The sequence below is a fragment of the Lipophrys pholis genome (assembly GCF_963383615.2).
Source record: "Lipophrys pholis genome assembly, chromosome: 11".
Classification (NCBI taxonomy): domain Eukaryota; kingdom Metazoa; phylum Chordata; class Actinopteri; order Blenniiformes; family Blenniidae; genus Lipophrys; species Lipophrys pholis.
In genome coordinates this window covers 11,328,094-11,354,709 of record NC_137631.1, presented here as the reverse complement: position 1 = coordinate 11,354,709, position 26,616 = coordinate 11,328,094, and the positions used below count along the sequence as shown (strand labels likewise).

General features: G+C 41.5%; 1 protein-coding gene across 2 annotated transcripts in view; it reads right to left on the bottom strand.

Annotated features, from left to right (window-relative positions):
• Positions 1-580: 580 nt before the first annotated feature.
• LOC308116619 (DENN domain-containing protein 2A) overlaps positions 581-26,616 on the bottom strand; it is a 35,666-nt gene continuing 9,630 nt past the window's right edge. Inside the window, exons 2-20 of one of the 2 annotated variants that reach the window (XM_080474898.1) lie at positions 19,864-19,950; positions 16,314-17,348; positions 14,233-14,360; positions 12,253-12,365; positions 11,966-12,163; positions 11,657-11,750; positions 10,526-10,576; positions 10,165-10,352; positions 9,361-9,470; positions 8,597-8,666; positions 8,079-8,156; positions 6,579-6,719; positions 6,351-6,499; positions 4,786-4,963; positions 4,627-4,668; positions 3,241-3,346; positions 2,525-2,821; positions 1,690-1,776; positions 581-1,569 (exon numbers count right to left, since the gene is read on the bottom strand). In XM_080474898.1, the coding sequence (XP_080331024.1) occupies positions 1,538-1,569; positions 1,690-1,776; positions 2,525-2,821; positions 3,241-3,346; positions 4,627-4,668; positions 4,786-4,963; positions 6,351-6,499; positions 6,579-6,719; positions 8,079-8,156; positions 8,597-8,666; positions 9,361-9,470; positions 10,165-10,352; positions 10,526-10,576; positions 11,657-11,750; positions 11,966-12,163; positions 12,253-12,365; positions 14,233-14,360; positions 16,314-17,348; positions 19,864-19,949 (3,183 nt within the window). In that variant the 5' untranslated portion in view covers position 19,950 and the 3' untranslated portion in view covers positions 581-1,537. The remainder of the gene's footprint in view (positions 1,570-1,689; positions 1,777-2,524; positions 2,822-3,240; positions 3,347-4,626; positions 4,669-4,785; positions 4,964-6,350; positions 6,500-6,578; positions 6,720-8,078; positions 8,157-8,596; positions 8,667-9,360; positions 9,471-10,164; positions 10,353-10,525; positions 10,577-11,656; positions 11,751-11,965; positions 12,164-12,252; positions 12,366-14,232; positions 14,361-16,313; positions 17,349-19,863; positions 19,951-26,616) is intronic. The other variant, XM_080474899.1, reaches the window with a different exon arrangement.

Sequence of the window (26,616 nt, the reverse complement as noted above, 5' to 3'; positions counted from 1 at the left end):
ACATTGAGCTAATAAGGAATCCCTGTAGACAGTAATAATTAATTTATATCAATGAATGTGGTTTTATTTTACTGAAGTGTGTGCCAATCACACGTTTTTGATGTGAATACTTTCCTTCAGGATTATTTTTACCTCCCTAATCTGGCAACGTATATGTGGGACGTTTCAAAATTGGTTAAATCAGCTGTATACATTGTTTATGACAGTATGAGTATTCATGAATTTTATTTTGTGAAGTTGTTGTTTAATTAAAGGTCACCATAAGACATATTAAAGGGAGGTTTTCATATTTGCTGATTTGTGACTGATAAATTTCACTTCAGAGTCTCAAAGCGATGACAGAGGAACTCTTTGTTACCCTGAATTTACCAATAATAAACTCATACATATACACTGCCTGCACATGAGAGGTGAATCCTGATCATCTCGTGTCTTTAATAGAAGCACAACTTTACAAGCTTCTGTTTGCTCTGATCGGTATTAATTCAGTAACGTTCTGAATTCACTGTGACGAATCCAGTCAAGTACCGCCGAAATATAGGAACATGTGTTCAGGACTAGAAAAACAGAGGAGATGTTTGCTGACGACAGTTCATTTTATTCATGAAGGTTCATTTCATACTCAGTCAACTTTAAGACGGTCTGAGCTATTTTTGTGTAGACATTGATGCTGACATTTACCCTGCCCCCCCCTCCATCCTCTATTGAACCCCAAAATGAGACCAAGAGATGCATTCACATTGATTTCCTTCTCCTCCTCATTTCCCCTTGGTCTCGCTGCTCCTCATATTCAGACATTTCATAAAAAAATGACATTTACCTGAAACAGTGGTACATATACCCAACAACCCAAAGTGGTCTACAAACAGCCTGGACTAGACTCTGTTAAATAAAGTGTATTACAAACTACAGGAGATTCCTTTCACTTTCATTTGACAGAAAGTTTAAAAAAAAAAAAAAAAAGAAAGAAAAAGAAAACTGAGATAGAGAGATTAGGTTTGTCTAAAAGGAATATAAATTAACTTTAAAAAGCCTCCTGTTGTCAAAGAAGTTGTACTATCGTATTATAAAAAGCCTCTATAGAAAATACTTGGAATGTAGAAGAGAAATATTGTACAAAAAGAGAAGGTTCAGTGACACACTGCTGCCTACAGCTTCACGGGTGCAGTTCGCGGCTGAGAACACCCCCCGAGACATTTACACTGTGCCGCGCTGTGCAGTAAGACACCGCAAGGACCGACTGTCATCTGTTAGACATTTAAAGCATTAGACTACTCACAGTTAGACGCTTTATCATGTTGGTGTTGAGTTCTGGTAAGGTAAACTCTTCACAACACTAATGGAAGCTAATGAAGCTGAGCGCTAAAGCCTAACTTTCTCCTTTTCTGTGAACTTTGTCTCCAGTTCCCTTCAGGACTCGTCCTTCTGACTTGAAGACACATCTCCATCTATACGCTCCGCACGTCTGGGAGGGAGTGCCTCTTTTTGTCTTCTTTTCTCTTTCAGTTGTTTCTCCAGCCTTCACTGACTCCACATCCTACTTCTTGGAGAGGAATTTCATCTTATTTCCTAGAAGAAAAAAACAAAAAACATTGTCATCAAGATATTTTTTCCATATAAACAGTTTTTTTTACATTGATAAATGAGTCAATGGGTCATCTCTTTGACTGGGGAAGAACATAATCTCACCTAAACCTTTGAGGAACTTGTTGACGCCTCTTTGCTCGCTCCCTGGCAGCGAGTCCAGATACTCCTGTGCTCTCACCTCAAAGAGTCCTGAAGGAAGGGTCACAAAAACTCCACATTTCACTTCATTTTGAAAGGTTACGCCAATCTTTTCTTGAGCACGTTTTTGTTTGATATTTATAATCAGGTGTAAAGACATATAGTCAACTTCTAAGCAACGTTTAATGAATGCATTGTAAACACATATGGATTATCATATTGTATGCCACCTAACTTCTAATTCATTCTCTATTTGAAGGTGCTCTGTGCTCTGTCTTTACTAAAAACTGTGAGATAATATTAAGAGCTGTGACTTACTGCTGCCAACTATTAATAATACATATTTTATATTACTGCATTAATATTAGGTGTTACATCGATAAAATCTCAGAATAAAAGTAAACTAAATTGAAATTTACGGGATAATTACTGGCTGACACAATAACCCCAGTTTACCAGTTTGTTCTAAAGTTTTTCATTGCATTTTGAAGTCTCAATGAGCCTCTAAAACATAGTTTTTTTTTTTATCATATTTGAGAACTTTTTCCACTCATAAACAGTAATGCTTTTTCTTTCTTTTTCTGTGACAGTCACTGAAAGCAAAAGAAGATAAAAAGGATACAAACCGATGCGTTTTGAAATTAATGATCAAAAATCTATAAAATACAACATAATTGGACATAATTTGCAAATATAATAAACACAACAGTTTCTATTTACTCTCAATTTGAAGTAAAATACCAGATTTAATCCTAAACATTGTGTTTTTGAAGTTCAACAACATTTCACTGTACTGTACCTCTGAGGCCCTGCCGGCGTAGCTCCCTCTCCTGGATGAAGCCGGTAAACATCTGGGTCTCCATGAACACCTCCAGAAACCTCCTCAGGCTCTTGGAGGTGACCGCTTTGCGAAACGGCTCTCGTTGAAAGGAGGAGGAGGAGGACGACGAAGAGGAAGATGGGCTGGGTATAGTGGGGGAGGAGACGGACTCGTCCTCCCTCTCTGCTCCGCCCATGAAGAGGGAGAAGTGACCCACCATCTCCACGAAGAAACGCACGAAGGCCTCCGATACCACTGTGCTGAGGGAGCCGGAGTCTGTGAGGACGCACAGGAGAGAGGAAAATAGAGAACAAGGTGTTTAAAGCACTAATTTAACTTTTCAATACCGACCTATCAAAGAATAATCAGAAGGAGTGGTTTACGAGCCATTATCGTGGCAATCTTTTTCTACATTTTAACTACTCATCTAATTAAAAAATAGTTTTGTTTTGGGGTTGTTGGTTTTTTTTGAGGGGGGGCGCACACACACACACACCCACACACACACACACACACACACACACACACACACACACACGGTCCCACAATTAAAAAAAAATTCCACAATTAACTTCAAATGCATGTTTTTGGGCTGTTATCAGAAAGCTGTGACGCTGAAACAAGTTCATACTTTTTATATCAGTAGTCAAAGTTAGTTTATTAAAACATTGGCAGTTTTAAGTGAGATGATTCACCATTGGGCAGATCTCCTTTCTCACAGGCCAGCTCCCTCCTCTTGTCCAGCACATGCTCAAGAGCTGCCTGCAGCTTATGAGGAAGAATTGAGTCCTCGTCATCCAGCTGTAGGAGGACAGCAAAGACGGTAAATTGACATATTATGTCCACATTTGTTCAGAGTCTCAACATTTGCGCTGAAGCTGCATCCTACAGTTGTGCTCATAAGTTTACATACTTATACGTATTAAAAGATATCCAAAGAATTGAGAATGCCAATCAGCAGTGTTCGAACACTGATGAAGAAGTGGAACATGAGGGATTCTGTTGAAACCAAACCGCGGTCAGGTAGACCAGCAAAGATTTCAGCCACGACTGCCAGGAAAATTGTTCGAGATGCAAAGAAAAATCCACAAATAACTTCAGCTGAAATACAGGATTCTCTGGAAAATTGTGGTGTGGCTGTTTCTAGATGCACAATAAGGAGGCACTTGAAGAAAAATGGGCTGCATGGTCGAGTCACCAGAAGAAAGCCATTTCTGCTCAAAGTATCCCGCTTCCATTACGGAAAACAGCACAGAGACAAGCCTCAAAACCTCTGGAACAAAGTCATTTGGAGTGATGAGACCAAAATTGAACTTTTTGGCCACAACCATGAACGTTACATTACAATAAGGCCTATGATGAAAGGAACAGCATTCCTACTGTGAAACACGGAGGTGGATCACTGATGTTTGGGGATGTGTGAGCGACAAAGGCACAGGAAACAAAATTGACGGCAAGATGAATGCAGCATGTTTTTCAGAAAATACTGGAGGAAAATTTGCACTCATCAGCCCGAAGCTGCACATGGGACGTTTTTGGACATTCCAACATGACAATGATCCAAAACACAAGGCCAAGTCGACCTGTCATTGGCTCAGGCAGAACAAAGGGAAGGTTCTGGAGTGGCCCTCTCAGTCTCCTGACATCAGTACCATTGAGCCACTCTGGGGAGATCTCAAACGTGCAGTTCATCCAAGACAGCCCAAGAACTTACAGGAGCTGGATGCTTTGTACCAGAAGAATGGGCAGCTTCGCCATCTGAGAAAATAAAGAACCTCATCCACAACTACCACAAAAGACTTGAAGCTGTCATTGGTGTTAAAAGGGGGCAATGCACGGTATTAACAACTGGGGTATGTAAACTTTTGATCAGGGTCATTTGGGTACTTTCTTTTGTCATTTTGATTTAAAAAGAGTAAACACAGTTGTTGGCCGATACACAGCTTCGCCCAACCATTAACCATGAATGGAAGAAAGGTTTTTGTGTTATCATTCATATTCTCGGAAGAATGACCAAGAAATCATAAATTCTCCCAGGGTATGTAAAGTTATGAGCACAACTGCACGACTGAAGTCGGTACCTGTCTCAGGAAGCGGCTGTTGCAGAGGTCAACCACCAGGACCTGAGCAGAGATAGGGTGAGGTCATTTCCTGCAGCTATTGTTCTCTGCAGGAAATGCCCAGGTTCGAGGGCAATAAAAGCAACAAAAAAGATCCAAGATAAAACAACTGTGTCTCACTTCTTCTATGGGAAGCTCTTTGAGACGAGGTAGCGAGCTGGAGAGGAGGCCAACGATGAAAGGCGTCGGGGTGCAAACTATATCCAACATGGACGGTGGGAGAACGGGGATGTACGTGTGCTGCCAGGTGAAGGGATAGAGGAGAGCCACGACTGCATGACAACACTGAGACAATGTGCTGTGGAAAGAGGGAAAAAGAGATCGTAATACCCGAATCAAATGAAAAATATACTATTACACCTCAAATAGATATTGAAAATATTGTGACAATCAAAAAGACAAATTTGCAGATTCTCAATATTCAGACTTTTAGATTTTACTTTTCTTCTATAAAACATGTTTTTTTTTCTTCTTCATCTTGGATATAGTGCTCTGTGACTTGAAGCTTTTAATCTTAGTATTTGTGACAGGGTTTGTTGAAGACGTAACCGTGATAGTGTGAAGCAGGGTTGTTATGTAGATGTTGACTTATTTATTCACAAAGAGATAGTGTGCAACATGGAGTTTGCACATTATCAGTTACCAGCTTCACACGTTGTAGACATGTTTTCAGCCCCTAAACGAAGGTTCACTTCTAAAAAAAAATCATCATCATGCTGTTTGTAGGGCCAGGAGTAAAGTTCCTTCGAAGACTCTCATTATTGTCTCTAGTGATGCTCATTGACACCAAACAAAAGCACATTATAACGCTGTCAGTGTTTTTAAGTGTGGGTTTAGTTTTTAACCACAAGGGAGTGCTGACGTGCTAAATCCCCCCCGAAAAAAATCCCTCCTCGACAAACATTTATTAATACAGAGCATGAGGTGAAATTTTTATTTTAGTTGGCCTCCACAAACTGAACTTACCCTGAGAGGAATATTTCAATCGAGGCTGATAAAACATTTATGACGCTACAAAGCAGCAGCAGACACAATCACACTGTGAAGTTAATGTTTCCCAGGTGTGCATCTGCCCACAGTTAATTCATTAAGAAACAAGATTAATGAGGTACAATTTCCACTGGATGGTACAGAGTGTGCAGCAGCTCTGGAGGGGAAATGTTTCTCATGTTAACCTGCTACACTGAACAAAAGATAAAGCAGGAGCACGACATATTGTTTCACACCTCGTCGGCCTCGACGTTCAGAGTGAGTCCACTAAATTTAAGTAAGACCAGTGAGCCTGTTTCTGCTGCTTCTTCCTGTTGACTCAGGTTTGCCACACCAGTTACAATAAACCCTGCTGGGGAGGATTTAACCGCTATTATCGTGGTGAAAGTTAAAGGTTTTGGGGGTGATGACGTCTCACTGCACACGTGTTGGCTCTGCTTTCATGCTTTCAGGCCAAACTCCTTCTTTCTGGTATCCATGACAGCTTTCCAGAGGAGGACTGATTGTTCCCCAGGCGACTGTAAAACACAACAGCATTCCTTCCTCTCACACTTGGTCGGGATCTTCTTTTCCTCGGGCTGCCCGTCGAGTTGAGGTCCTCCGAGGCCGAGCTCCTCTGAGTGCCAGTACGCCGCCTTCATTACCACTCACCCGTTAAAAGGTTCATTGAGATGTCGCACAGTAACTCCACCAACCTGAGTTTGTCAGCGGTGAAGATGACCCTGCGCTCCAGCAGCAGAGAGGCAAACACCCGCAGGAGGAGGCGCAAGTTCAAGGACGAGAAGAGACATTCAAAGTCCACATGCTCCAGGCGTGAATCCGAAGGGCGACACAGTTCAATCACCTGTACAGAAGACGTTGAAACACTGTAAGACGTACACATGAAGACACTGATGTTTTGGAATCAAGTATTAGAGTCTCACCTCGGTCCCGGAGCCGGGTAGGAAGTTTTTGACAGTGATCGTCCTCCCGGGAGCCGGAAATGGTGCCTCCATGATTCCTCTCATAAACGGCTGCACCAGAGCAGGAGAGATAGCCCTCCTCTTCTCCACTTCATCCAGGATCTGGATACAGCAGAGAAGAAGCACACACTTTGAGTGTTTTATGAGTCTCGATGACCCAAAAATGACGTTCTATCTGTCCATCCATACAGGTATGACTAATCATTTTATAAAATAATAGTTTGTTCCATATTGTTGCCTGTGAATCAGTAGAAGTGTTTCAGTGCTGTATCTGACTTTCAGGAAGAAGGACAGGAAAAGAGCAAATACTATAATGCAGCTCTACTTTTCAAACTGATCGAAATAGATTAACCCTTCTATTTTGTTCACTTGTCTCCTGAAGCATCTGTGTGAACATGGCAGTCCACCTGCAAAACAATCAGCACCTCACACTTTTTTTTTGTTATAACTATAGTGTATTTATGAAACAGACTATTTCAGCATCGTACTGGAATACAACTACTTTGTTTAGTGATTACAAATGGTGTGGTAGGTTTCCAAACTCAGATAATTCCAAGTAATATTTCCTTGTTGTGGGAATAGGTTGTTCGCAGTTTAGTGTCTGTCTGGAGTATTAGGTCAGATCATATGAGAGTATATTAATCCCAGGTCAAATCAAGTTAAATCAAACTGGTGTAATGTCAAAGAGAGATAGTTTACTGTGATGTTGAGATCCTGCAATATTGCATTTTTTTCTATGCCCGTAAAACCTGATCAGTATACATAGTGGTATTATGGTTTCCATATATGCTTTACAATAGTGTACTTTACAGTGCATTCTGTGAAATCACCATTGATCCCCTCTTAATCTGTATTGACCTCAGTGTAATGTCTCATTTGAATTCGGTCAGCCACGCTTTACTTTTTTCATTGCAAACTCATTCTTTCTGAATGCGTGCACAGCCACCGATAGTAAAACATCAACACGACCGATGACTAACATCCTGAATCAATAATGTGTTCTCCTCCACAAAAACATGACACACACACACACACACACACACATCTGCATGGTATAAAAAACACCCGCGTCACTGAATTCATGCAGAAGAAACATGGAATAAGCTATTGGATGTCTAAGTATGTATCCTGACTTATATAACTTTAGAAATGAATAAAGTTGGCTGCCAGACATGTACTCAGGCCGTTATGTAGGTATTTCTAGTGCTAATCAAAGGGAACCTTCTCCACTGCAGCAACCACATTAGTCGCACTTCCCATGTGTTGCTCTATCGGCGCCTGGGCTACAAGGCCTTGCGGAGAGTGGGTGGGGCTTTGGTGGTGGTTGTGGTATTTATTTGGTGGAAGTGAAGCTGCTGTAAGAGCTTATGCAACACGCGCAAATCCAAGCAATGTGATGGAAGATGCAGAATATATCTGAATAATCATTTTGCAAATGTTGTTGCTGTATAATGTTGCTACCTTAGAGAAGAGGTCGAAGCATCCCAGCCGGCTGACGATACAGTAGACCTCAGGAAGCCTTCGGCCTTTACCGCTGGGCTGTGAAGGGCAAAGGAAGAGAAAAAAGAAAAAAAGACAGCTTCAAAACACAAGACCTCTCAGACAGCTGCATCGACAGCAGTGGTTTTCAGAGTTGGGGATGGGCGTCCCTCTGGGGGAACTAGAGCGATGGAGGGGAGCTGCAGAAGCAGGAAAACCTAAGAGGGAGGACTTTTTGTGAGAATTACTTTTCTCCTTTTTAATTTCTGCGAAGAAATCATGACACGAATAAATAAGTGGAGGATAACAGCGTTATTGAGTATGACAGATATAAAAGGTATTTTGAACAAGAATTATCAAACGAGCATGTTTTGTGGGTACATTTAAGAATCTTCAACCGAATTCAAAGAAATGCATGAGAGGGATGAAAGACGTAAAAGTCGACAGCCTTAAAATGAAGTGTTAATGGCCCTAATGGCAGGAGCATTTATAGAGCATACCAGTAAACGCCGACAGTAGCCAAATCGCCTGCTCCCGTCTTCACCAGTCAGTACAAATGAGAACGTCTCACTGAGGGAGTAAAACAAAAAGGTAAAGTCATTCATTGTATGTGGAAACCTATCTTTAACTGTTGAAGATGGTTTAAAATCTCCATTCTACACTGAGTTTCTGGAAGGAAAAACCTGTTAATCATCTTAAGTGGGAGGTGCCTCAAGGCAGGTTTACTGGGAGAAAAACCCACATAAAACCACCGTAGCTCTGCCTGACAGGTATTCATCGACTAGTGACGACCTCCTCTACAGCGGGGAGCCTCAGCCGGGTCAGTGCAGGTGTGTGTTTGGCCGCCGCACACTCATCAAACATTTGGCTCTGGGAAATATTTAACCATCCCAGTCAGGCCTCTCATTATCCCATCTCAGAACAATGCAGACATAGAGAGGATGAATTGGATAACACAGGCAATGTCAAACAACACTCAAAGAGAAGTGTTTGGGTTATTCTTTAATAACAAACCAGGTGTGAGGTGCAGAATACACAACTGCTGGTATGAATTTGTCATTTTCATTGACGTCTGCAATGAAAGAACAGTCGTCTAAATGAGCGACTGGCTTTAGGGCTTTCAGTTTCTTCACAACCAAGTGGTTATTAGGAGGAAAGAAACAGGTGAGATATTAGCAGTCACCCAAGAAATTCCTAACTCCTTGTTTTGTTCAACTTCATACCGACCTTGTGTGCCGAAGCAGCAGCTTGAACTTGAACTGACCTGGGGAAATTGTCGACCGGTGCCCAGTCTTTGGCATCGGGGAAACAGAACTGAGGGATGACCTTCAGCTGGTCCTCAGTCTCTCTCATGAACTTGAAGCTCCTCTCGAGCTGGATGATACGAGAGAGAACATATGAATATGTTACACTGCTGGACGGATCACACAATTAAAGTCATGTACATCCTGCTGTACAAATCCAGCCTAATTCATATTATTATTATTGTTGAGAGACGAGTATCTAAATCAACATTAAGTCACAAAAGAGCTGCTCAAGGCAAATAACTTGTTTTTATACCATAATCTTTTTATGTTAATGTTAGATCTGTATGAGCCTCATCCACATACCTGTTAATGAACAAGTTCTATCATATTTCTATACAGTGTTAACATATTGTCGCAGTGTAGATGAGTACGGAAACCAATGCTTTCTATGTAGCTCGTTCCTGTAGACCGCTTTCTCCTCACTCCATACCTTTTAGCAGGATTTCAAGCTGTATAGCTGCAATATGGTGATTAATTCTTTCTACACCCATCAACTCTGCAGTATGATGAACAGCTTGATGTCTTAAATCAACCTTTGTGTTTGCTTATGGTTCCATCTTCTTACTATCTCTTAACCACAGCAGGTACAGAAACTAACTATGCAGGTTTCTTCCTGACAAAGTGTAGTTTTCCCTTCACTATATTAACTATTCTTACTCATGTGGGGTTGTTCAATTAATATCTAAATATTATCATTTATCTATTTGTTTTACATGTCCTGTCTCACACTTTGTTTCACGAGAGTTTCCACCATCTTTTACCTTGAGAGGAAACTGCTGTGTGACTTCTGGCAGATAAGGAACTCCGGCTTTTGTTTTGTGGAGTGCAACAACTATAAAATACTCAAAGAGCTTCCTCTCCTGCAGCTCCATCAGATCTCTCTCCAGGGTTCGACATCTCCCCGTCTGCCTCAGCATGGACTGGACGGACACCAATCGTTGGCTGTGAGCTGAAACCACACAGAAACATGCATGTTAATGCAAACACACAAATCGCATACGCAAAAGACATGTGACTCTTTCCATCTGTGTATATCGTGAATGATCTTACATGAATACAGATGCATTAAACACTAGACAACAAGCAGTCTAATACAAGTATTTTGTTATTGCGTGTTCTCACCTTTTAGTTTCTCCTCGGTGTCACTTTCTGACTCGCTGTTCTCATCTGTTACTAAAAAACAAAATAGAGAAGAAAGTAGGAAAAAAGGAGTGACTGGAAGTAAAAAATCGCATTGCTTTTATTAATTCACTGTCACACAAACTCATTTACAGTTTTGAAGGAAAAATTTAACTTTTCCCCGAGAAGTGAATACACACGAGGCCTTTGTGGTTTCGATGAGTGTCGGAAATAAATGGATGCTGGAAAATGTTGCTCCTGCATAATATGCTGCCACACCGCAGTAACTCAACTCAGTTAAAAAAAAAAGAGCAGATACCAACAGGCAATGTTGTTGGTTTAAAATTAGATATAGATTCATAAACTCAGAATCAGGTAAAGAAGCAGCATAATAGTGATCATTGTGGAAATCTTTAATTATTGTTATTCAGATGAATAATATTCATAACCAAATAATAACTTTAACAGAAATGTATAAATTCTCTAAGGTTTTGCTATTTATTTTCTTTAGCCATTTTTTTTAAAACTACAGCATCCAAATCTTTCGTGTTTTTATTCATTGTCGTTGAGGCATAATTTGTGGTTGTTTTTACTGTTCTCTTGGTACAAATGTTGGTTTTTCTGTGTGGAGTTTATGTGGGTATCGCTATTTCATTGAAGTGTTTTCAAAATGTAAAACTCAAGCCTTTTGTGTCATTCTTCACTTTATTTTTCCACAAACATCATTATAGAGTTTATTCACCTAAATTTAAAACAAGAAATGTTATTAAAAGCAGATCATGTTTGACTATATGTCTCTGTTTGAGGAGAATAAATCTACAAAAATTCCTTTCACCTAAATCAAAATGGGTCCAGATGTATTGATTACATTCTTTCTTCAAGTTTACTGAGATTAAAACACAGGATTTCCTCGTGGTAGGAAATAGTTTTGACTCTCAGCTGAATCCAAAGCTGATGGGATGAGAAGGTTACAAACAGACAATGTCACGTCTGAGGCAGGACTGTGGTGCAGTGATTAGCACTCTGGCAGTTTTCTCCCACAGTCCACAAACATGTACTTGTGACTCTAAATTGCCAGTAAGTGTGAATGAGAGTGATTATTCAGGGTGTACCCTTCCGGACTTGAAGGCTCACCTCTCCCTGAGCTGGATTCGGTGGATTGTGACACCTTCTTCATGCGTTTCTTTCCCCTCCGTGCCTCAAAGACCGTGTTGATTTTCAGCACCATCTGGATTTAAGGGGAGAGAGAGAAAAAAAAACTTAATACAAAATCTTCCATGATCATTTCAATACATTTTCACTCAGAGCACACTTCCTCCAAAGAAAAAAATCTTTTTCTGTACTTTCCTCATCTGGCACACAAGCAGCATGAGCTGACTAACAACCTCTCCTATAGTGGGATGCTGGACCATAAATCTGAGTGAGCCTCTCAGACGTCCATACCTTTGGGATTTTCTTCCTCCTGCGATTGTAAGGGTCCCCGGAGAGACAGGGGGTGTCATCGGGGCTGCTGGGTGTGGAAGGGGGGCTGATACGGGAAGGGGAGGAGATGCCAGTGTCTCTGTTGGTTTTGCGTAATTCGGGTACTTTGAAGCTTCTTCGTTCTGAGTTTTGTCTGAAGAAGCCAGGCTTGGAGCTGAGCTAGATGGGAGAGAAACATTGCAAAGTGGTTTTTAAAAAGGAACTTATTCTGTTAAATGTAGTTAGTTTTCCAGAGTGCAATCAGCTACCTTAGTGGGCGTGTCGGGGACAGGCGATGAGGAGACCGGTGAAACCCATTTACTCCCCAAACAACTTCTTTCCAGCTCTATATCTTCATAGGGGTTCTCCTTGGATGGAGGATCTTTGGAAGAAAAAAAAATAAAAAATCTAATTTGAAGCGTCATCTCTGTTACATAATCTCAAAATCCTGCCCTTTCCATTGGACACGTAACTCTTCTTTCCACATCAGTCATGTTTGCTTTCCTAAATGATTCCCACTCAAGATTTAGAGGAGAGCAGTGAACTTAACCTGCTCATATTTCACCATGATAAGATGTTTTCACAGCTCCATCTAATAGTAGCCACCAGTCCTCCCCTGCAAGTAAAGAGTGAGGCAGTTTCCCCAAAACATGTGGCTCTTTCTCCCTTGGTCTGTGTCTGCTGTGTCTCTTCCCTGCTCCATCAATTCTTCCCCCAGATGTAACCTGTGCGTGTGCAAATACAGAGGGACATTCAGTTCCCTGGTTCTTGTCTCTTGGAGGAAAACAAGGGATCAGTGAAATGTTTTTCACATTGTTGGCTGATGAAAACAAGTATTCACAACCATTTTGGTGTTGTAAAACGCTTCGCTGTAACATGCTTGTAACTCATGTTTATCATGACAAGAATAATGCAGATACAATTACGCAAGTTTCAAAGAACTTGTTTGGTGTTCCATTTGAAATACAGAAAGACAGTTTTTGAGCTGCAGTCTGTCTAGGCTGCTAAAAAGCCATCCATAAACATCAGTTGAAGCTGAAGTCTTAATGTTTATCATTTCACCAAACTCCTGTTTACTCAAGGTTAGTGTTAGATGAACTAAATTAGCAAACATTTTTATCTGAGCATTCAAGATTCGGATGTGTGTCGTGCATTTCAGCTGTTCTGTTCAGAGAACATGCAGATTAGAGTATCTTTTTCAAACCCATGTAACTTTACCTAATTGAGAAACCCAATGAAGAGGAACTTTTACCAAGCAAGGAGTTACTTTCTATTTTCAATAAATGTGAAAGTAAGCCTCCGTCTTTAAAAAAAAGAAAAAACAACTGGTAATTTCTACAAAGTACCAGTATTTTTGTTAAACATTGTTGGTGAGAATGTTCTTCCTCTAAAGATCAAAGACACAAAGAGAAACTTGGGCAAGACTTTGAGTATATCACAGTCATTCATCATTGTCTAAATAATCTAGATTAAATCTCTGCCTCCCTGAGGTGTTTGCAGAGTCGACAGTGACAGTGCGTCTTAGCTCCTTTAATCATGGGACGCTGGTAAATGTTTGGTTAACTGTTTAATGATCAAACAAACATTGGCACTGTACATAAGAAGGGGACTGTAAAGAGATCCAAATATAAGATGTGACATCACCCAAATATAATGAAAAACAGCAGCGATTATAAGAACAGGCTCTCATCAGAAAATGAAAGGTACACTGAAGCCATTGCCAGTAATGCCGCACGGCTCTAAGCTCTGCACATGCCCCCTGCTATCGCAGAAGCCAAACTGAGCTACAGTACAACCTCACACAACGCCACTATTGTACATTATGAAATTAAGCAGGCTCTTGGTGGGGTTGGCACAACACTGCAGACAATAAGGCAGGAGCATAGTTCAGGTTCCTGCATATAATTTTTTAATAAAAGCAGAGCGGCCTGGCTCCAAATTAAAAGTGGAGCAGGAAAAAAAAAAGAGCAGAGTTTGTCCTTCTCATCGACTCTGGGCTGAACTCACACACACCGACATGAAACATGAAAGTCAGAGGTCATGGAGTGTATCAGGAACCAAGAAGAAAAAGGCAAAGTAAAATGCAATGTTCACATTTTACACACAAACACATCAGTTCGTGGATTATGGATCCATTGGCCTTAAGGAGCACGATGTTGAAACATACATGTCAGAAACCTCACTTCTAAAAGCAACGTCAAATTTAATTTAGCCCAGCTAAACCAACAGTGTGACAAGATGTTATGTACCTATTATGTCCTCATAGACGTTCTCCTCTGATAAAGTGCGTGTGAGACCCAGCCTGGACTGAGCGTACCAGTCCACCCGGCAGCTTTCCGTTGACGACTGGAGCAGGTCTTCGAACTCGTAAGACTTCCTGATGGACAAAACGACACAAAAATGCAGGAAGGCTGCACAGTCAGCTCAAAGAAAAGAAATTGTGTGTGTAACTGTGAATGCATTCACACTGTGTTTTATCAGCCAAGCAGGTACACTGATGTTGCAGCATTCAAGCAGCAGCCTTATAACAGCCACATCTGTGTTTCATCATTGGCAAAGACTTCAGCCCAGTGGGATAAAGTGCACTGGAACATCCAGGGTTTCATACATTCCTATATAGTCGCATATTAGACTAATATATCAATGTATTAGGACAACTCGCAACAAAATTCATAATTTAACTAGATAGATAGATAGATAGATAGATAGATAGATAGATAGATAGATAGATAGATAGATAGATAGATAGATAGATAGATAGATAGATAGATAGATAGATAGATAGATAGATAGATAGATAGATAGATAGATAGATAGATAGATAGATAGATAGATAGATAGATATGCCTGTGTTAATCATTAAATATGACTGATTTTAAGTAATATATTACTGTTTACAATCACATAATGAATGTCTCGTAGGGCACGTTATAAAACAGTCAATGGTATAAACCACAGGTCTAACAGGTAAAAAAATGTAGGGTGTTGACGGGAGAATTACTAAATCTTTAAAATTTTAAATCTATTTTTCCCCAAAAATCACCCAGATGTTTTGCAGATCTCTGGTTTTTCAAAATCTCTCAGATTAGAGATTTATATTATTGTGCATTACTGTGATACAATGATTTCTGTTTCTGAGTGATTAAGTCGCGAACACCAAGCTGTCAATCATAACAACACATTAAAAAAAATAATAATTCTGAGTAGAAAGTGAAGTATATAAAGTAAGTAGAATAAATTCTTCAGCAAAGTACAGACACCTGAAAACTTCAGTCGAGATAGTATTTGTGCTTTGTTACTTCTCACCGCAGAAAGCTACCCATTCATCCCGATCCAGATTGCAGAGGGGGCAGTGCTCCTGAGCCACAATTTACCAGAAACATGAACATTAAAAACATTGTAAAATTGGATTGTATTGTGGAACGACTCCTCAGAGATGGACGACGCTGAGTCTGTCAAACAAATGCGGTGACTCTTTGCGTTTGTTAGGACACAGGCATATATACAAAAAAATGCACCCTGTAACGGACACTCAAGAGGGAGACAGCCTGACCAAACAAAGGGCTTGACACCGCACATGGAGCAGAGTGAGGCCTCCACATATGGTATGGAATGTAACAGATTCAAGCCAAGCTCCAAACAAGAGCTCAGACCACTGGAGAAAATGAACAATAGATGTGCTCCAATACTGCAGAGTTCACATTTCTCTGGTTTCCCCACAGAGCTCTGTTCATTTTATTGTAACCATCTGAATTGAAGTATTGAGTGGATACTTGAACTTTTCAATCTGCCATTTGACAAAGGCCGAAATGTGTTTTTTTTCTTTTTTATAAAAGGGTTTCAGATTTGAGGCTTTATACTTCACAAATGTGCCTTTTGTGATTGCGACATCTTTCACTATCGCTTTTACTGTTAAGGTTGAATTCCTTCGGAAGTAAAGCTTGTACATGACTCACGCTGATCTAAATGTTGTTCTCTCTTCGGAGTTTTGGAAATGAGCAATGAGTAAAGCTGATGTGTACATTCCTCAGGTTCAACCAGTGAGCTCATTTTGTGAGATATTTAGAAACTGGATGAGCTCACCAGTGGTTTTGATTTACAGCAGATGTGGGAGATGTTGTGCACCTCGGGCTGGTGGTTATGGGGGAGGAGTTACGGGATATGTACATTGAAGTAGTGCCTATGAATCCTGATTCCACATCCTGACCTTGTTCTGAGTGTTTCTGAAATACTGGGCATTAAAGTTGACCACATTGGTTATATCAAACTCCAAACAGTGTATAGTATCTAAACTGGCACAAGGTAAACAGACTAATTATATTTGCCTTACCTGTTACTATTGTCACGAGCTTTGTCAGTCCACGGTCTCCTGCACACCCCCGGGGGAGGGCACGTGGGTAAGGGTGGGGGAGGAATGGAAGGCAAAGGAGGCAAGTTCCTCTTTCCCTTTCCCGAGCAAGGCCCCGAAACTGGGGTAGTGGGCGGCGTGTGGTGCTGGAAGGTTCTTTGAGGTTTAGGTAGAGGATTTATAGATGGAGCACCTGGCTCACTGTATACGTTCTCCAAATCGCCCTCCCTCCATCTCCGAGACCCTTCATGTCGAACCATATCAAAAGTCCCAAAGATTGGCTCGTTGCCTCGCTTTTCATTTTCCTCCAACTCCTCCTTTGAAGGAGGGCAAAAATAATTCCCTGGAAATACCAGTGAAGGCTTGTCTGGAACATCTTTTGTTGCTCTTTCCAGTTTCTTAACGTGGGTTAAAACAGTTTTTTTGTCTTGGGGTTGTTCTACAGGTTTGGAAGGCCGAAATCCTCTTTCTAGTATCACATCTTTGTCTTTGTTTGTTGGACATTCCGGAGATCGAGGCCTTGGATCCCCCAGCTTTCCAACATTTTCCTTCCCTGAGTCTTGTCTATCCCAGCTGACAAACCTTTTGCTGTCCGTCCTTTGGACCTCAGAGGTTTTGGACTCTTTTCTCCTCACAGTCTCAGGCTCCTTCTGCATTGCAGTTAGTGGACATGTCTCAGTAAGAGCTATGGAGGCAGGCTCTTTCTTTCCTTCCCACTGTGATATCTTGTCACGGATGCTGGCCGTCTTGGCTCCTGTTGAGCTCTTGCCGTGGTTCAACTTTCCACAAAGCCCATTTTCCACGTTAGTGGTTCGTGAGTCACTTGTGGTGGTCGTGGTGGTTCTCCTGTGAGCCAGCATGGTGCCAAGATCACCTCGGCTGTCACTCAGGCTGAGAAGAGGGGAGATTGGAGGTTTGACGTCTCTGTCTCTGTCGCCTGGTGACCCACACACCTCTTGGGGTTTAGGCACCGCAGACGACGGGGCCTCCCCGACCTTCAAGCCGCAGCACTGGAGCCTACAAAGGAAAGAGACACATTGATTAACTCTCACAAACAAGAAAACACATATGTACATGTCAAAAAATGATCGAAATAAATCAATGGATCAATACACTAATGGGGATTGAATCAGAAATGATTTGATATTATGTATGAAGAGAAAGAAAGTAAACACATTTTGAGCTAAAAACATCAAATTTGCTGCAATAATTACAAATCAAACACGCCACCTTAGTTTTAGCAAAGAAGAATTTGAGTAATTCATCTATCTGATTTTGTTAAAGTAAAATATATTTTCCAGCCTCAGTGAAAATGTTCTTTTTTTTTCCCTTCACAAGAGTCAAAGTAGAGCATGACATAAGAAGACAAGTGACTTTGTTTTAAAACAAGTTTAAAATGCTACATAAAATAGAGAAATCACAGCACTTTTCCAAGCAAAATCATGCAGTTTTAGTGTCCCTTTTCATATGGCAGAGGAGTAAGAACAGGAGTAAAACCAAAGTAACAGAAAAAACATTCTCTTTTCTGAGTGACGCTGTGGTAGACATTACAGTTCTCAACACCATTGCCACCCCTACAAATTCAAACAATGAGAGATTTAATAGAAGCGTCACTTGCTGCCATCAGTGTACATAACAAAGCACCAGACTCCACATACCTCTTAAAACTGGCCACGCAATGTGAGCACTCACAATTACATCCAAACAGATCCTTGTTTTATAGGGTAAACAAGAATTCTTGTTAAAAGAGCTCAGACATCTGCTTGGTGCCTCTGTCTCAGCTGTGAGTCACTCCTGGAGCATTACTGGGTCATGACTGTTTGAACTCTGGATTCAAGAGTCAAAGTTTACAAGCCATACAACACACACACACACGCAGGCACACGCACGCACAGGCACGCACAAGCACGCACAAGCACAGCTATTTCTGGAGACGAGGTAAAAGTATACAAAAAAACCAAGGGGAGGGGCTGAAGTTTAGACGTGCAGCTTTTCTTTTCTACTCCTGACCCACAAAACGCAGTGCTGGCCTGAGGCCCATTCATCAAATGATTGAGTTTCCAACAAACAGAGGAAACGTGGCCTTGCTGTGTGACTTCAGATGACATTGCTGGATGTAAAGTCCAACAGTCATGTAATCTGAAGAAGGAAATCTCGTGGGGAACTGCTGATTCAAATTTCCTCAGAGACCGTTGAAGGAGAGACGAAACCTGACGTGGCGATCACCAGCAAGAACATTAAATGAATGTCTTTCAGGCTGCGCAGGGTTTTATTAGTGTTTGCCCCCTCCCCCTCCCTCCCCCTTTTCAGTCTCCCTTCACGTCCCCTGGTTCAAACACAAGTTTTTATTAAGCATGAAGCAACAGAGGGGAAAAATTAGGTCAAACAGATAAGCCAAGAAAGGGGGAGCAGGAGAAGAGCTGAGGGGGTCAAGCTATGAACTTACAGAAAAATTTAAGCCAATTGAAGATTTAAATTTTTTTTGCCCTGATACAGGTGAAACAAGATTGATAATAAAAAGTCCCTTTTAAAGAACTGAAGTCTTGTCAGTTCCAGCATGATTCAGTGGGGGTACAATGCAGATATGGGTTACTGATATTTTGCTGAGCAGTTCTGCAAAAGAAGACCCAACAGGCTCGAGGTTGCCTTTGAATTGGTCAAAATGATATATGCATATCAACAAGAATCCTTCCTGAGAACTTCGTCTTTGGTAGGAGACTGACCCTCAAAACAACAGACGCTGAAATCTTCCTCCTGATAATCCTCCCTATTGGAACAAACCAAATCCCTTCATTATAATCTAAATAGCACTGATGAATATTGCAAGAATGACAGAAGGGACCGTAGAGAGTGGTCATGGAGGCATTAGGCGGTGGCAGCGGGGGGGGGGGGGGGGGCAGAAACAGTATCCAGATGGCAGATGGCCAGCTATGCCCTGTTCTGCTCTCTTGCCCCACTATTGTTTTACTGCTGACCCTAATGGAAAGGGACGTCTTCAGCTTGCTTAAGAGCACTTCAACATTTTATGATGACAGTGGGAACTTTTTTTTTGTTTGTTTGTTACACATCCAAACAAGGTGTGCTTTTGTACAGATCGTTAGGTCCTTTATGGGAAGTGATACCACATTCATGTACTGTGGGATGTGGTTTTCAACCTGTGATCCGGGACCACCTTGGAGGGGGGGTGAGGCCATGGGCGCCAGAGTAGGGGGGATACTTTGCCTGCCCTGAGATTGTCAAAATTAGATTTGCACATGTTGAAGAAATAATACGACACATTCTCAAATCTAGTGCAGATGTCAGAAACCGCTTATTGCGTTTATATTGAAGGCTCCTGCTAGTGCGTGTCGGTGGAAGCAGGGGGTGTTTGGCTTCACAGTAATGCCGCGGCAAGTTAGAGATTGGAGAGCGGCCTGCAGCAAGTTTTTAGAGGCTATCTCAATGTTCACCCAACTTACAAAGAAATTCTTGTTCGAGGGTATATAGGTGATTCAAAATGGTGAGGTGCTTTGTTGGCTTTCAAGGAACGTACCCGTTGACTGATTGGTAGATGCAGTTCTCAGTGTTTGTACAGAGCAGCAGGGCCCTCCCACCAGTCATGGTGCTAGCAGCTGGCATCCTGCACAGACAGAAAAATAAAAGGGTCAGTCATTTAGAGGAATATATTTGTATAATGGGCTGAATGCAGCAGCTCCATTAAAAGCTTGTAGGAAAGTATGATACTGACAGGATAAAAAAAAAAACTGTGTTAATAAAGTATCAAAGGGAAATATTTACATGTCAAACTGTTGTACAAATGAAGTTTTTGTTCAACAAAAACGATGATGCACAAAAAAAGGCTAAAGAAAGAAACTACTTCTCAGGAATTTCTTCAAGAACCCTAGTTGGTCTTAATTTCACTATTTCTATCTGTTTTACCCAAAAAATAAAGATGGTCTGTTCATGACAGCTTCAGTATACATGATTCAGTTACTGTGCTGAATGAGATAGATCAACCATGTGTAGAATCTTTGTGTAGCTTAACGGAGGGAAACATGTCAAAGATATGTTGACATTTTTCACCCAAGGTAACATGATTGTAGAACAACTGACAGATTCAGTGGCATCTAGTGAGAAATAAGTCCCATTTAGAATTCAAGCTGCTAATTGTCTGACTAATTCTGACTAGATTTATACTAAATGGGATAGAATAATGTAATGAAGACTAACATGTTAAAGAAACTGACTAACTCTTCTTCCATCGTCCTTGTATTGCAACTATGAAATTCCAAGTAGTTTTAATGAGTGCTACCTTTAAATTCGTGAGGCGCAAACAAATACAGCCGCATTTTGAATCTAACCTATGAGTAACTTTAAAAGAAATGTGCTTTGTGCCTTTTTTAGTACTTTTACCTGTCGCTGATACAGTTCACATGTCTGTCTGGCAGTAGTTTTATTGAGTACAAATTGTCAGTATTCGTTTGCTGGGACCTCTCAAGTTTGTTTGTGCAAAGTGAGACGTACGTATTATGAGTCACTGTCCTGCACACATATTGTTGTTTCTGCACCTCTTATCATGCCAGCAACAATAATTTTTTTTATTAGTTGTTTGCTTTCCAGCTCCATACTTGCTGCTGTCTTTCATTATGGAGATGGTGTTGTTGGCAAATATGAGGGGACGTGTTCAACCCATTTTTAAAAGCTCGCTTGTGCATTTGTCAGAAACCAGATCCGCTTGGAGCATCGGCAGAGCATCAATATGTAACACTGAAGCAGAGCCACTGGAGCACGCAGCTCATGACTTGGCCTTTAAACTCTGGCAGAGGGTTGGATGAAGCGCCAGGCCCCGGCCTCTGTTTGGCAAAGAGGGAGGCAGAGGTCAGGGCAAAACTCCTGTGTGTGTCTATTCAAACATTTATTAAATTCACAGAGACAGTGATGCTTGCTTTGCCAACCTGCTGCATATTCAAACACAAAACCTCATATAAAAGCACACCTACGTAGATCCGCACTGCCTGCCAAAGGCCTGCTATGCCAGACTAACACATGGATTTGTGTGTGTGACTTCTACCAGATGTGCAGGGATACTTTAGAGTATTCACAGGCCGTTAAACATTTCCTGAGCTCTGCCTGGCCCAACTCCCCCTCCATCCTTCTCTCTATAAACCTGCATTAGCTAACCCCAACACTTCTCCTTTTTGCCCCCCTATGGGGGGGAATGTGAAAGCCTCATTCAGCCAAATTCCACAAATTGTTGTCCAAGTTGGCAGCAGGACAGAAAAGTCAGCAGGGAAAAAAGCTACAATTTTAGAAGATTATGTTAAAAGAAAAAAGAAAAAGAGCTGAACTCTTCCGTGAGCTAATGATATAATTGTCCCGCTGGTTTCAGTGTGTTGGAATGAATCAAAGTTTGTTTGATTTTTACTTCCAGAATAAAAGGCAAAATGGACATTCGGGAGACACTGTGGTCAAACAAGAAGAAGACTATATTAGTACAGTAAGTCATCTTGTAGCTCAAGCCATTCATTCTTTTGTTTAGCCCACCATCGGCTCGAGGCCGAGCCCCCCAGAGAGAAGAGAGAACGGGAAGGAGAGGGAGGAGGAGGAGGAGGAGGAGGAGAGAGGTTTGCGTCAGAACGTCACTGGCCTGCAGGCCCAAATTATTTTCAGCTGTGAGCTGAGTGGGGGTCACATGTCTGAGGGGAAACATCAATAGTTTTGTTTTTTTTCTTCTTCTTCTCTTTCTGAATATTTTCTTCTGACTAAAATTTGACACAGAAATGTACAGCAGAAATCCTGCGAGGAGAACGGCGTGAGCTCTTTGGCACGATAAACAATGCATTATTTAGTTTTCTCATTACTATTACCATTACTTGCTACAGGTTGCTACATTTCACAGGAGGAGCGGAAAAATGGAAGATATGGAGAGAGAGTGGCAAAGTTAGGGGGTGGGAGAGACACGGGTTGTCAAAACTAAAGAGGAAAGTGGATATTGTAAAGAATAATATAAGTATACAGTTGCACTCTGAAAACAAGTGCAGGCTTTTAGGCTCTCCCTTTTCATTGTTTGGAGCCCCAAGGCCAAAATAGAAAGCGTTCGTCAGCAGAGATTCGAGGGCCGTAAAAGGTATTTTGTTTAATTCAGACGATTGTGACTTATTGGGCTCAAACATTTCTCAGACTCGATGCATAGGCACAAGACAGTGCTTTCCCCTGTTCACACCCAGTCTTGACAAGCAGTAGTTCATTCTCATCTTGTCGAAGCAGTAAAATTGACAGCATTGCTAGTTTTACTGTGTTCGGTTACTGAGGAAACTCCTTTCGTGGGGCACACAGGCTTTTGTCTCCTACAACTATCAGCAAGTCTGACCTCCGGAGCATGATGGCCATCATAACAATGCAGCGGCTGAGGGAAGCCATCTGCTGAGGTCAATAAAAACATCACGAGGAGCTACTATCCAAAAAAAAAACCCTCCACCTGCCCCACCCCCTCCAGCCTCTGTCCTGCGAGGTGCTACGGGCCGTGCATGCTGCAGAGGAAATGGAAGTAGTATTGTTCATCAGCAGCTGGTTGGACGACCACAGAGTCCTCAGACTAAAAGTAATTCACAAAGTTTCAGACATTTTTATAGGACCATTAAAAAGACATTTATGTAAGTAAATAAAGTAAGACATAAGAAGGTATTTCCTTATATCTTTCAATCACCTGTTGCTTCTCTGCTTTTATTATTACTTATAGTTTGGGGTATTACGAGGCTTTTATTTGATACATTTCGGATTTTTAAAAAACAATAATTTTTTATTGCATGTACTGTACAAATTTCAGAGCAGTTCAACTCCAATCCAGCTCTCGGATTAATAACCGGACTGCACACAGACCTGAATAATTTAAAGACTCTAGTAGATGAACATAGCAGCAGCCGGGGTCAGAGGCAGGCCATCAAAGAGCACCATCAGTTGCATAACAAACCCTGCAGGAGATTCCTATCAACGGATGGACACTGGAAATCTGGAGCACATTCTTGTAAACATGCACTCAAATATATTGCCGTGTATAGCGTTGATCTAATAAACAGTAACCTCAATTATTGACTATCACCACTGAAAAAAGTACTTTAAAATGTTGAGTATAGAGATAAGATCAGAGGTTGTTATGTCTATTTATGTGTGCAAGTGCAGCATTCTTCTTCTTTTTTTTTTTTAAACTCATTTATGAACGATCCATAAACATACATACTGGTTGAACCTAGTCTGCCATGAAATCTTTAGCGATACCTCTTATTCCGTTTTCTCAGAGGCACAGTCCTTGCATTGACTATCAACAGTCTATGCAAGGACTGTTAGTCTTTTTGCATTGGCTCAAAGACTTAGATTTCACTTCAGCTGCAAGATTTTCCCCACGGGAAGTCACGCTGACAATTAACTGGCATTAAAATGAATGCGTCTAGATACACATGGAGGCCTTCCATTGATGATTCTTGTGCTGAGTCGACTTGTACATTGTGAAGTTCCAGAAGAGGCAACAACATCAGCCTGAATTCATCCACTTGTGATGACACACCATGTTTTATACCAGTGAGGTGGTCCTCAACTTTGTCAACAAGTGTTGGCTTTTCCTTTCTACTGCTCTATACTGTGTCATACAATGCAGCTCTCAGTTGAGACATGAATACTCTCAGTCACCCTTTTTTTGGTTTGTAGCTTTAAAGATGATCCCTTTTGTGGGTTAAAATGGGACGAAGTTTTGCCACTGTCGGCGGCCCTGTCGTCGTTAGCTTCAGCTCCATCAGACCCTCAGATAGCTGTCAACAAGCGGTGGGCTCGATGCCGTTACGGTGCTCTGGAGGCCTGCTCGTCTGTATCTTCACTACAGCTGCTTCTCATAAAGATTTCAACCTCCCCTCCGTTCGTCTGTCCAGCCCTGCAGGAAGAGCTAACATCATGACATCATCGCGGTCCCCGGCTTGCTCGTCCTCAATCTTTTCTCCTCTCTGTCTTTTTAAAAACACTTAAAAAGCACAACGACACTCACACTGCCTTTCACAGACATTGTTACTTGGATGGTAAATACCATAAGAGCACTGAAAATTTGTTCTGTGACACATTTCTTAAATCAAGTACTGTTGTTGTGAATATTCAAATATAATTAAAAAGTGCTATTTTCAAAACCTACTCAGAATATTAGTTACCTTTTACCCCCAGTGTACTGTATTACATTAGCAAATTTGATTCATGTGAATGAAAGGACATTTCTCTGAAGAAAAAAAAAAAATCACAAACAAATTTTATATGTGAAGCACTTTTTGCCTACAAACATGCAAATTAAAGTTACAGGTTGAAATGCAGTATTGAATTTTAACACACAGTTTGGGCGCACTAGTGGAGTAGTTAAAATGGTGTGAACTGAACTTAAGAAGGGATCAAATCACACACTCTAAAAACAACAAGTACCAAGAAAAACCACTTAGTTGTACCATTCTATTCTGTTTTTGTGATCTCCATCTCTGCTCAACACAGAAGCAAACAAAGAAGTTGACATCCTGTTACCACTTGCAATCCACATGAATCAAGCTTGAGCTCACGTGAGACATGGGAATGATAGAAGGCATAGACGGAAGAAAAAACATGATTTATTGTCCTCACTTTCCTTCAGCACACGGGCTTAGTGGAGGACCCCATCCCCTACGAGATGTAGTTCAGTTTAGCGCGTGCCAAAGCCTTGCCTGCAATCAATTTAACGCACCACTGGACATTTGGCCAGGAATGGCAAACTTGGCTGCACTTTTACCTCTCTGCCCTTCACTTCTTTTGTTCCTTTCATTCCCACTCTTTCTTTCATTCCCACCGACTCTAAGAGTTGCATGGAACAAGGTATGATAGAAGAACGAAAGGTGGACAAAAAGGGAAGGAAGGAAGCAGAAAGGAAGGAAGGGGGAGAACTGGTGTTTAATCCTTTGCCACTCTGCCTCTGTGCTGTGTTTTACATTCAGCTGATCTGGAAGCGAAACTCTTCATGTACAGCCAACCTGCTTTCAGCACTAGTGTGCCTGTTACTTCTCACATGTCTAAAATGAAGTTCTCGGTTGCGGGGATTTCACGATGGCTGACACCGTTGCCTTGACCTGGAAGGTTGAGGGAAAGAAGAAGCCGGAGAGGTCTGATGGTGAAGGAAAAAATGCATGTAGAGAGGAAGAGGAGGTTGAGAAAATAAAGAGCAGTACTTTATCGTCTCCTTCTCTCTGTTTCTGTCTTTGTGTCCCGTTCAGGGCCCCTGCTGCTTTCCCAAGCTGATTTGGCCTTGTGTTCAAGCCAAACAGGACAGCTCTCTGACTGTGTGTGCCTGTGTTTGTATCTACTGTCCATGTGACCGTGAGACAGAAAACGTGCCACAGGGCTGGACGTTACACACTCGCCGGCACACACAAACAATGCGAATACAAGCCATCTCATTGCCAAATACACTGTCTAAACCTATTGATAGTCCTGCAGCTCTGCTGTGTTGTGTCCCCCTTGGCCCTCCACACCCTCTCCTCCTCCCTCCATTGTAGGAGGAGGATGGACCTGAGACAGCATTGAAACTGGGTTAGCCACAGGAGCAGACAGGAACTGACGGGAGGGATACCACAAACAATTCATTTCTCCATGCAGGTTTGTGCTTATCAGTCTATTCTAAATATAACACAAGCATTCATTGTTGTACCCGTTATGCTGTGCAGTTAACATTGCTTGCTATTGTTGCTTATAACAGAGACTCCTATAGGCCTGATTGTCTACGGCCAATCCCACTGGGGGCTGGAAGTATGGTCCAAAACGTTACCTCAGTAAAGGCATCAGCATATTGTAATTATGACTGGGGTCACAAAGAAAACCACCGCGGATGTAATTATGGTGTACAGGCATGACCATGACTGGGAGCTCCACCACTCAGGAGGCCAGATAGTTATTTTCTTGTTTGTCTTTGTGCACTCAAGCAGATAGGAAGTGTGATGCCACTTCAAGAAGTGGAAGTTCGGCTGACATCCTGAGGTGAAGTCATCAGCATTCTGCTCAAAACAACATCTATCCCACAAATTCCCCTTGTGCAGTAAGAACTTTAGTTTTTTTTTTTGCTGATAAATGAGACGGCTCTGATCCCTACAAGGTCGAAATGGTAGAAAAAGGAAGGAAAACACCAGACAAACTCAGCAAATTCCTCCTTAAAGTCCTTGCTCAACTCCACCTGTCAAGAATCTTACAAATGACCATCCTTTAACTGTTTAACTACAGGCTTTTAACAGAGGAGACCTCCCCTTCCTTTGGAGTTTGT